The 12842-nt window shown below is 39.8% G+C and overlaps 1 protein-coding gene across 1 annotated transcript; it reads left to right on the forward strand.

Annotated features, from left to right (window-relative positions):
• The first annotated feature begins 6304 nt into the window (after positions 1 to 6304).
• LOC120563902 (perforin-1-like) lies at positions 6305 to 9480 on the forward strand. Its single transcript, XM_039808402.1, has 2 exons — positions 6305 to 6498; positions 8790 to 9480. Exons 1-2 carry the CDS (start codon positions 6495 to 6497, stop codon positions 9188 to 9190), a joined length of 405 nt encoding a protein of 134 aa, XP_039664336.1. The 5' UTR covers positions 6305 to 6494; the 3' UTR covers positions 9191 to 9480.
• Positions 9481 to 12842: the final 3362 nt, after the last annotated feature.

The raw sequence follows: 12842 nt of genomic DNA on the forward strand, positions 1-12842 counted from the left end.
CGCTGTAAGATAACTAGCTAAGGTTAGCTAAAGCTAGCTTGATAGCACGTCAAATTACGGTACATATAAACGTTATAATTCGCGGTACAAAAATCATCACAGAGTGCAAAATGACCTTAATATACATAAACGGGTGGCTTATATGTTATACAAGTATAGCAAAATGATTAAAACTTACATTTGTAATGCTCGGTCGCTGTCGCGTCTTTGGCCGCCATTATCCAAAGCTTTTTAAACTTTTGTTAGCTCCGCCCCTTCCGCTACGTAGCAAAGATGGCGACCGTTGAGTGTGGAAAGTGTCCATTGATCCACACTCAACTTTTTCACCGTTATGAGTGCACCATCCGGGCACTTGTAGTGCACTGCATTTACCACACTTCGACGAGTGAAATTTTGAGTGCACTCAAATAGTTAGTATAAGTACAGAAGTGTGCGATTTGAGACACACCAAATGTTTTCTGTTGAGATGCTGAAGCATTGACGTCGTGCTATTATTGTGGTAAGCTAGTTCGATTTTTGCAGTAGACATACTGTAGAGAGTTTTCGTTTTAATTACGTTTGAACTGATTCCAAACTTTGGACACTTTCTGTAATTTTCTCCAGCCGGTCTCTTCTCTTAACCCCTCGCTATTTACGCTCAGCATGTGTCGCCGCCAGCAGCAGACTGAGCAGCATCTGGTGTGCGACAGTAATAATGATCCGTGCGGAAACACAGTCGTCAGCATACAACGTTGGTAACATTGATTTAACGAAGCTTCGAGGCAAGTCATTTTGCGTCGGATTTTTTTTTATCAAATTATTCGAGGAATCGTTTCAGTCCTAAACAATATGTTTTTGTTTTGTTATGAAAAATATTCAAATGTATGTAAAAAAAATACAACAGAACTAGTTTTGTGTGTTTTAATGGGTCGCCTCTTCTAATTAAAACGAAACTGTTTAAACCATAGAATAAGGATCAAACAATTAGGAAGCCTTGGAACGTAGGTGATTGCTATGGTAACAACAGGCAGACTCTCTGGGCTGCCTTCAGCAGCTAACGTTAGCTAGCTGGCTTTTTAGACAATGTACCATGGATGGATGTGTTAAGCAATGTACTGTTAAAAGTTACCGTGACAAAAATGGCTTCTCTTTAAAGTGGTATGGACAGTTTTCTTGGATGGAATCCAGTCTAAATAAGGACGAGCTTTTCTGCAGCATGTGCAGACCACTCCCCAGTGGAGTTGACAGCCCATCAGCCAGAGAGGAGTTTGTTTGAGTGATGCCCTCACAGAGGTAACATTAAGTAAAAGCTGTTGTTGCATTTGTTTTTAAATGAATGAAATAAATGATTAAATAATAAAAATAATAAAACGTGTTTCATGCTTCTTGTGTTATTATTTAAGTAACCTAGTAACCTTCCTATTTAGTAAGAAATGATGAACACTGATGATGGCTTCTAGCTAAACGCATTTGTGTTTTGCCCACATCAAATAAGATAACTTATCTGTGAGTGACGTAGTTTTTCTTTGATCCGGTCATTGCCGTGGACTTGACAGTGTCTAAGATTTGGCGCCTTGCTGGCTGCTTTTCATTATATCTTTAATAATTTAAACAATGCTAGGCTGGAAGTTTTCATTCTTTAATTTTCTTTCACTGCTCGTAGTGCGTTAGCTGCTCATGATCTGACCATAGTCCTGAAGCATATGATAGGATATGTTACATGTGCGATTTTTGTCTGATGTAGGCTATTCTATGTCATGCAGTATGTAATTTAGATGCCTTCTCTGCTGTTTGGGTTCATGATTAGTTGCCACTTTGTGCAATAAAATGGTTAATTTTATAACCGTGCTGTGCAGAGCCAATGCTGCTGGTTCTGCCGGTGCAAATATATTTGAGCCTGAATAGGATCGACAGGTTTTTGTCTATTGTTGTGTACAACATTTTTAGACTGGCAGTTTTGTTGGTTGAGCATGTTGGAGACAGTACTGCTATTGCCGTTGTAATGCAGTATGTTGGAAGGTAAAATTGTTGCCTTTTTTTTTTAGATTGTCCTTTTTGCTACTTCTACATCTTTTTGAAAATGGCCTACTCACTTTTGTACTGGCCTGCCCAAATACTACTTCTGCCTACGCCACTGTGGTAAGGTGGTGAACTGAAGTTAGACGGCAGAAAGTAAATGTGGGAATAACGATAACTTGTAATATTTTCAAGTATTGATGCCTCACACATGTTTTTTCTCAACATATCATCCACGTTATCATGAAGATAAATCCAGCAGTGTTATTTGGGCTTGTACTGAGTGATAATTGTTCCATAAACACCTTGTAAAATCCAACTCAAATCTTAAATCAAAACTCGTTCTTAATATTGAATCGGTGCTGTCTCACTCACATTGTCCGCTACGGAGAGCAGGAGGAGGAGATCGCCCGACGCATGGAATACAGGATAGCATCAAATACCCTAGCATTAGATAACGGCATAACACAGTGTAAATACGCGTAATGCTGCATGATGGCACTGAAGGACTACGCTAATGGAAGAATCAGGAGAGAATGAGACTTCAGGGACCATGACGATGACTGGCTAATATGCTGATTTAAATTCCCTAAAGCTGTGCTGTTGGATCTACGTACTGAATTGGGTCCAGTAGAGAGGGCAACGCGCCGGAACCGTGCCATCCCGGTTCATCCCGGTCCATCCCGGTCCATCCCGGTCCAAATACAGGTCCTTGCCACTCTGGGGGCAACCGGCTGTTTCCAGCGGTAAATAGCAGACAACTAAGTGTTTGTTATAAATATTACAATCTTCAAATTTATCACTAAGGCTTGTTTGGATATAATATATAGTTATGTTAAATATTATCATAGGTCTGGTATATCGAAGCTGTCCCCGAGTGCTGTAATGCCTGCCGTTTTGGATGGTATTATTAATATAGGTAGTCTATAGATCAGGTTACCCTACACTGTGCGAGAATAGGCCGAAATTATAATAATCTGTGGGATGGAGCCTGGTCAGCCCTCAAGAATACATGGTAAAGGGATCAGAGTATTAGACTGATGATGATGAGGAGTGGGACAGAATTTATAAGAATTTTAAAACTATGTCACACGATGTGAGGGTGCGCCTCATTCAGTTCAAGATTATGCATCGCTTCTATTGGACTCCCTCCAGATTGTTTGGACTTGGTTTGAACGACACACCAAATTGTTGGAAATGTAAGACAGAGGACAGCCAATTACTTCATGTCCTATTGTCCTGTGATAAGGTCCAGGAATTTTGGACCAGGATACATGATAACCTATGTCGGAATGCATGGACCCAAGTTCCATTCAACCCAAGATTATTTGTTCTTGGAGATAGATCAATCCTAAACAGAATAGATAAGCACATAAGAAGTTGGGTCCAAACTAGTTTTATGATAGCCAGACAGATTATTTTGACGATGGAGGAATGAAAAGGTGCTGTCAATTCAGGAGTGGACTTGTGAGATGGCTAGGGTGGCAATATTTGAAAAGATGTCATATAAACGTTTTTTACAGATTCCAGGATGTCTACACTAGGTATTTGTACTTAAGCTTTCTGGGGGGCTCCTGAAAAGCTTTGTGCTGGGGAGAGACATGTATGGATTTATAGTGTATGATAGGGGAAAACATACATGTACCATAACCTTAGTAGAATAAAATACAACAACCACACATTCTCTAAAACAAAAATATTGGTAATGCACAGTTATAAGCCATTGCGTTCGTAGATATCTGCACGTTAAATCCTGAGGAAAGTTCTTATGGTCTTCTGTCCTTATACTGATGTCTTGACAAATACTGAAAACAATAAGGATTTAAAACCTGTGACCTATATATTTTTTTCTATTTATTTAAAGTGAATGGAAAACAATGGTGCTGGCTGTCTGACTTACCTCACAGAAGCAGCGGAAGTGACATCACTGCCATCCCTATTAGATTATCAATAAACAGTAATTTGGGAAAACGTCTAGAATGGGTTCCTGATTAGCTCACCTGGTAGAGCGTGCGCCCATATGTTTTTGCCTTGACGCAGCGGCTGCAGGTTTGACTGTGACCTGTGGCCCTTTGCTGCATGTCATTCCCCCTCTCTCATCCTTTTCACATCTTCAGCTATCCTAAATAAAGGCCTGTAAATGCCCAAAAAAATATCTTATTTGATTTTGGTGCTATAGTGCTTTCAAAAGATATTGGTTAAGGTGATCAATTGAGCAAACAAACCAAACCCAAGGCTTAAAATTCTAGTTCTGTCACATTATGTAATGCTGAGAATGTAGCAGGTTGTGTTGTCAGTGTATTGTGGGAGGGTGTGATTAAGCTGATTCGAGGTTGATGGCCTTTATAAACATGGAACAGCGCACAGCGTGGTGAGAGACAAGTTATCAAGACTACAGGTATGACTTTTAAATTACAGTTACTGTAATTTCGCCTAGCATTTATGTTTTCCTTTTCAATTTCTTCAAACTAATCTGTGCCCCTAGGCCATTTTTTTCTCTGCATGTTTGGAAAGGGGTATATAAACTCTTTATCCCCTCTGAACAAGCTATTTTAAGTTTCTAAAACGGGCATATTTGCTCAATGTGTTGCTCATGTTTGATGTTTTGTTCAAACAAATTGTGATAGCCTGTTGCACATGACAGGCAGTCAAAGCTTTAATTGCATTGCAAAGATTTGTAATCATCTGTATACCAGGTACTCCCTGTAAACTTCTTTGCCTGATGGCATTTTTAATAGGCTGTCCTGTTGTAGTTGAAATGTGATTATAAAAAAATGGGAAAACAGTTTGATGGGGAAAAGGCACATGAAGATCATTTGCAATGGTGTGAACATAATAAAAAGAAAAAAATACCAGAAAGTAGTTTAATGGGCTTTCCTTGAATTGAAAAATAATTGAAATGTTATAAACAAAATGGGGAATATATATACCACATTCTCCATATTTTTTTCTCACTTCATTAATAACATTTAAATCACAAGATCTTTTAGGTATCCTTTTTTGCTAGATAAAATATTTTTATTATTAATTAATTCTTATTTTATGTCAAACTACATGTATCCTCTATTCTTAACCTATATTTGCTAATGTTTCTGTCTTCTTATTTTTCTATTTTGTTATGTTAATGGTTAGTCTCTAATAATTGATGATTCCTACTTTAGGGAAAACCTCTGGTATCCAATATATAACATTTGTTTCTGATTTTTGTTTAAGCCATAGCCTCCTTTTGCTTATTTAAATTCAATTAAATCCTATCGGATTATTTTATTTTTCTGTCCTTAAAATGAAATGCTACTTTCATAGCAAATATTATTGTGAATTCAAATGTATGTGGAGACTGAGTATGAAAAAAAAAGAAGATTTATGATGATAACTTCACAGTTGCAAAAAACCCAGTTTCAACACATCATTTGTTTCTTATGATGAAACAAACCCCATCAAACTCAACCAAAGGTACCTTCTCTCTCAATCTCAGTTTACAGATGTGCAGACTGAGAGCATGAACACTTTGCATTTTTAGAATTAGGACTTACAAAATAATGCTTTATAAGAGGCATTGATTGGTAACACGTGAAAAAGATATAATATATATAATATAAGCTAACTGGTACAATAATGGACATTGAAATGGACAGAGGGTCTGAAACAAATAGGTCAAGTTGAAGGGAGTGTACATACCATAAATATCCATGTTTGGAATGATTAGAGATAACAGAGTGAATGGAATAACAGTCCAAACAAATACAGCTGTTATCAGACAAAATTTTCACACTTTTTTTCCTTTGAAGATGATAAAATTTATCTCTGGCTGCTGGGAACTCAGTGAGTTTACATGTAATGTGTATGAGCTGACGGAGCTGATTTTTTTAGGACATTTTTTTAGGAATCATGGCAATATGGCTTTTCTTCATTTTGCCATGTTGCACTATCCTCTTTGTAGTGTCTTGGTCTAGATAAATTTAGTTTTACTGTTACTAGTGGCGGATGCAGAACCTCACAGATGGGTGGGCCTAGATTAAGTCGAGGTGGGCCTGAATCTAGGCAGTTGTCCCGAATCACATAGTTCCCGAATCCAGGAAATTATACTAAAGCAGCGGCGTTCTAGGCGTTTTTGCGTTTCTAGGAAGGCGAAGGAATGTCCCGCCCTTATCCACCTCTGATTGGCTGGTACCCGCTGCCTTCGTTTATTGGATTGGTTAGGTTTAGGCATGAGGAAGGCGATTGGTTAATGTTAGGGTGAGAATACCAGAGTAAGCCAATCAGAGGTAGGGTAGGGCGGGACATGGCTTCGCCCTCCTAGGAAACATTCGCCTGCGTTTGTGCGTCTCTTTCTGGACTGGTTTAAACCGACAGAAAATTGCCGGAGCTTGTACTTCTGACCTGCGGGGAGAAATACAGCCTTCACCCCGCACACAGTGAGAGTTTACACACCCAGCTGCAGACATTCACTCCCTGTACTATGTCCACTTTCTGTGTGCAGACTCAGAGCCTCAGCAAAAATGAGTGAGTGCAACTTGTTTAGCCATACTAAAGCAAAATCAAGATACCATGACACTTCTAGCGAACCTTACCGTTGTTCGTGCCAGATAGCTATAGTGCTACAATGATGTTGCATTGACCAATGAAAACACCAACACACTTAACTTTTTAAATAGTTATCAGGCTTACTTATAATGTTACTCTTTTTAACATGTTATAGATAAAATACAACACATACAGTACTAATATCCATGTTTAACTTTACAGAATATAATTGTTTTTCTTTTGTGAATTTCTGATTGGGTGGGCTGCGCCTTGTGATTTTATATACTGTATGTGTATTTAATGTGTTTCATATGAGGGTTGAAATTAGATGTTATACTGGCCTATTTTTTTGCACATTTCTTTATTTTAACCAACATATTAAAATGTGTGTCTCCCAGAGGTTCCAAACTATTAAATCTCTCATGAAGCTGGTAGTCAGGGCTGGACTGGGACAAAAAATGGGCCCTGGCATTTTTGGCCCAGGCGGCCCATACCCACCGTGATTGGTTAGACCCATTCTCTGCAGACAGTCCTCTTAAAATATGTGTGCATTCTATGATATGAGTTGCCTAGTGTTCTGCGTTCATGTGATAGTTTTGGATCCTTCAAGAGGGGTCTCAAGACTTATCTGTTGATCTTACACTTAAATAATTAAATACTTCATTCATTCTTAGAGTAATGATTTGTATATTTATAGTATTTTTGTTATTTTTTATTATTGATATTTTATATTGTATTGTCATTATTGTTTTTATTACGATTTTGCTGACAAGTGTATGCTAAATACAATAACCATAACCCTTCCGAAAAGCTACTATAAAGCTGAGAGTAGTATATGCCCTGGAAAAGAGCTAATTAAGCAATTCAAGGAACACTGATGCTTGTATCAACACTGATCTTATAGTTCACACAGACTTTTCAGCTACCCAACAGGTTCCGCTAGCATTTTCAATGTAAGCTTAGCAGTTAGGTTACCTGACAGCCACTAACTTTAATGTTACAGCCAAACTACACACACACACACACACACACACACACACACACACACACACACACACACACACACACACACACACACACACACACACCCTCCCTCCCTCCCTCCCTGAGAGTCTGTGTTAATTTGCCTACTCCTTACCACGTCGTCATCTACTCTCTCTTCCATCTTTTCCTCACTCGCTCCCATGGCCCTGTCATGGTCACTCTCCTCCTCCTCGGCTTTTTCCCTGTCATGATGCAGTTTCTGCTACTCTGTATAGCCAGCCACCTCTCCTCCTCCTCCTCGGCTTCAGGTAATGCTAATGTTGAAGCAGCTACTACAGCCCCAAACATGTCAGATATTTTGGCACATTTTGAGGAATCCGCCTGTAGATTCTTAATTTTTATTCTCCCGTAATTTCTCTGCACCTCCCTTGCACTTTGGTGGTCATTTGTCCATTTTAACGTGGTTGCTAAACTTCCAGCATAACTACTACAGCTCGTGTCTCAGGGCCGGGAGGCGTGGCCATAGTGGGATTCGTAAATTTGCGGCCCGGAGTGGGGAAGGGGGTTCCTGGATTTGATTGGGTCAGGCCAGTGCCAATAATGAAAATTAAACAATGGGCCGCTGTGAGTTCTTTATGGGCCGGCGCCCAACAAAAAAAAGGCCTATTTATCGGCGATTCGGCCCAAAAGTGCATCGGCCCACCGGGAAAATGCCCGGTATGCCAAATGGCCAGTCCAGCCCTGCTGGTAATATCCTGTGTGACATTGAGAGTGTATTGTTGACAGAGCTGTTTTATCTCTGCCTTCCTAAAATCCCACCACTGTCTCAGAGATTTAATATATTGTTTTCAGCTCCTAAAACCAGGTCTGAGTCTGGTAGACAACATAAAAACCTAAAAACAACCTAAAATTAGCATCACACTGGTAAAAAGTTCTTTTACAAGAGGATGTAGGGTGTAAATAAAATAAGATCAAATAAATGATAATCCTAAATGATTTGACAAGAGTCAGCTAGTAATATAATGAAGCCTAATAGTGATCCTTAAATTACACCACTTACACCAGCTAAGATATCAAACTGCCAATTATTGACTGAAAAAGTGGAATCTGATAGATTATAAACCAGTCTGGGATTGTGCTTTCAATACCAATTTCTTTCTAAAAACGGCCCACTGTGGAGTAAATTACTGCAGTAGTGTGTCTCAAAAGACCCTCACAAGACACATGATTCATTGCTGTGTAAATCCATGTCCCCAGATTAAAATGTTGCTGTTCCTCCCTCACAGCCTCCTGTGAAGCCATGGCCTCCAGTTGTCCCCTCCTGTTGTTGGTCCTGTGCAGTCTGACTGTGGCTGAAGCCCAGCTAAAGGTGTTTAACATGCGGGCAAGCAATCTTCCCTCCAGCATCCTGGGAACCACAGACAGCTATGTCAAGGGTTTCTGCGGCTCCGCCACTCTGGGTAAAACGTCTGTTCGCAACAACAACCCAAACCCCTGGTGGGAAGAGGTGTTCACCCACTTCAAGGCAGAGGAGAAAAACATACTGAGGCTTGAGGTTCATGACAGTGATTTTATCTTCGATGACCTGCTGGGAGTCTGCCAGCGTCAGATCAAGCTGGGAACTCATGAGCATGACTGCTTCCTGGAGAAAGGTGGCACGCTCCATTATACCTACACCCTCGGCTGAGACAGTCGTTAGGCATGTATAAATGTATCTGATGTTAAGTCTTTACATGCAGCTTCCAATTCTCTCAGACTGGCTGCGAGGAACATTATCATCCTAATAGACTAGCTGTGAGGGCCAAGGTTCTTTGTACCAGATCTATGATTCATCATTTAGGACAGAAAAATATTTACTCAAACTCAAAATGTAATCAGTAAACCTTGTTCTGGTGACTTTGTCACACTAAACCATTGGCTATTTTACTCTGTTTCCAAGGTTGTCAATAGCAAATAAACTGTACTGCAACAACCAAACTTGTGTGTTCTCAGTCATTTAGCATAATATTGTGGGTGTGACACATTAATAATTAGATTACCTATTCTATTTGAAAATAGTTTACCTTCTAAGGCTGACAGAGAGCTTAGTTTAAAAAAATCCACATGAACATTATACAAGTTCTTACACATTCATGAGAATAGGGTACATTCAATGACAGTCTGGGCATCTGAACACTGGGAATTTTCACAGTGGGCCGCTTGACAAATGTGGCAGATGCAACACAATATATACACATTTTTAAATAAGCCCAGCCTCCGTTTAAATAAAAATAACCATGTGCTGCGTGGCTGATTGGCCCAGGCATGGGCGCCAGAGCCCTTATATGAGGGATGAAGCTGCCCGTTGATTACAGTCTTCTTGTTTTTGTTACAAAGTCTCTTTACTGACTGTAAAATATGAAGTTTGACTGCTCGTTTCCCAAGAAACTAGCACACCAAGCATGCCGTGTCATGTTTTGATTACAACTCATTATATTTACAAAGTTTATATTTTTAGGACTTTATTGTTAAAATACTCTGTGATAAGACATAGTTTTGAGAACATACAATTGGTTTGTGGATTCTGAAAGCTGAAGATCTAATGTTTTTAAAAAAATCTTCTATAAATAGATGATAATGAAAAAGCAACTTTCTTAACTACAACGTGGGTTGCCCCTGCTACCTGGGGCTCTCTGGTTCGTAAACAGAAATTGCAAATACATGTAAGCATAAAGAGATCCTCAAGTTTAAATAAACGACTGGTTATTACTGGTTATAAACGGTTATTATTAAAGATGGCCCTTTATTATCAGAATACAGCCCTCAGAGTGTGGATAGACCCCTCATCTACAGTCCCATGGAGAGAAATAGAGCAAAACCTCACTGGAAGTCTAAGACTGCAGGACCTTGCCTTTACAGGTGTGTCCAAAAAAGTGTATGCTAGCCTATGGCCCTATTATCACCAACACGTTGACCAAATTTTAACAGGTGGAGGAGCAATTACGTTACTCCAATAAGTGGCACTTGAACACCCCAATTTGGCACAACATGCACTTAATGTCTGGTAACAAACCTTTTGTTTGTAACCAGTGGAGTGACAGAGGTATTTATACTTTATACCAGCTATTCAATGAGGAAGGTATGTTAAGTTTTGAAGACTTGAGAGCTAGCTTTGAGGTCCCTAAGACATCCTTCTTCCTTGATCTTCGTTTAAGATCAGCCCTAAAATGTTATGGAGTACCATGGGGAAACAGTCTTGAGGCGCACCCAATCATTAAATGGCTTGTTGATTCTCCTGTGAGAGGATTGGTGTCCAGAATTTATGCTAAACTGATGCAAGTATCCGTAGGAGAACTCCCAATAGTAAAGAAATGGGAGCAATAGCTGAACCCTGAGGGTAACGTAATTAATTGGGAGACAGTTTGGGACAACATTTCCCACTGTTCCAAGAACCCAAATCACCAGCAGATCCACTTCAACATATGCCATAGGACATATTGGACACCTCAGAAGAGATAAGTCTCAAAAGTCATACCCACTCCCTATTGCACATTCTGTCACCCTGAACAAACTGGAACTTTCCAGCATATGGCCTGGGAGTGTGAACAGGTGCATGAGTTCTGGAATAAAACAACCTCAATAATATCTGATGTGATAGGATGTCGACTTCCTACTGACCCGATTGTTTTGTTACATAATGATGACTCTAAATTACACCTGCTTGGGAGTCAGAGGAAGATTTGGCTAGCCGGCTCAACCGCAACCAAAAACATTATAGCTCAGTGCTGGCTCCCCCCCCCCCCACTCGCTTTGTATTAAACAGTGGTTGGCGTACTTCCTAGACATAGTTATGCTCGAGCTCTCTACAGCAAGGATTAACAAAGCCAAGTCATCGACTATAGACCTATGGAAAAACGCAGCAGCACAGGTATCGGTCCTGGGGCCTCATTTATAAAAATGTGCGTAGATTCTATTCTGAAAGATTTCAGAATTTTTGTACGCAAAAACTATATTCTGATTTATAACACCTTGCGGCGCACACCGGTACGCACTCTTCTCGTTATAAATACGACGTGCGTTACCTTATGCGGTCGTGTACGAGCCTCACGCTCCTCCCAAGGTCGTCCCATATTTGTCCTAATAAGGTCCATGTTAATCAATCAATGAATATTCCAGCCTTGAAAGGAGCCCTTGATCACCAATCACGAAACGGAAAAATGGGGAGAAACACGATTCAGTGATTGTGAGATCGATGTGCTCCTAACAGAGGTAGAACATCCTCTTTGGAAGCCGTAACCCCTGTGTAGTGTTCATATTGTTGTTACGCAGCCTTAATACTTAACAGATTTAGCTCAATTACCAATGATATACATAATTTATTGTTCATATTTGCCATTTACCCCTGTGAGATCACATTTATGATCATATGATCATTTTCGTTTTTTGTGTGAGAAAGGACATTCAATTATTAAAAAGGTAAAAAATAGAAACAAGATTTTGGATCATTATTGGTGCAAAACAGGTGAAAGTGCTTGAAATGTGACAATTTGGTAACTTGTATTGTAACTGTGTGGGAATAGCAGGTGCAGAAAGACAACATTCCCACACACAGACACCAGACACGACCACATAAAGACGCACAGACACACAGACACAGACACACACACACACACACACACACACACACACACACACACACACACACACACACACACACACACAAACACACACACACACACACACACACACACAGCGGAGGAAAAGCGCATTTCCTCCGCTGCACGGAGAGTTTGCGGAAAACTGGGAATATTTTTACGCATGGAAATTCTTTATAAATCCCAACTATTGCGAGGAATGTTGCGGCGACAAATTTCACCCTGCTTCACGCAACTTTTTCTTGCGTAACAGGTTTTATAAATGAGGCCCCTGGTGAGCTCAATACCACAAGAATTAGAAGAGAGTGACTAGGCAAGGTCTGATTTTTGTTTTGTTACCTTGTATTTTGGTTTGTTTTGTTTTACTCGAGATCGCACAGGGTGGGGGGTGGGCGAGGGTTTTTTGTTCCTGTTCCATTGTATTTGTTTGTTCTGTATGTTGTTTGTTCAAAAAAATATAAAACAAATACAAAATTGACATTTTGAAATTACTAAATGTATCCTTAATTTTTGTCATGATGCTAGTATAGCCAGATAAAAGTATCAAACACCTAAAAGGCACCAGAATACAGGGATATAACATCTGTCAACCTTTCTTTCCCAGCCAAATGATTTTGGTCCAGTTCATTCCAACTTTACATGGGCACCGTCCCTTTCATATCTCAGCAGGGGTGACATTTAGATAAATAGTATAATGGAGCAAGA

Source organism: Perca fluviatilis, chromosome 8, assembly GCF_010015445.1.
Source record: "Perca fluviatilis chromosome 8, GENO_Pfluv_1.0, whole genome shotgun sequence".
Classification (NCBI taxonomy): domain Eukaryota; kingdom Metazoa; phylum Chordata; class Actinopteri; order Perciformes; family Percidae; genus Perca; species Perca fluviatilis.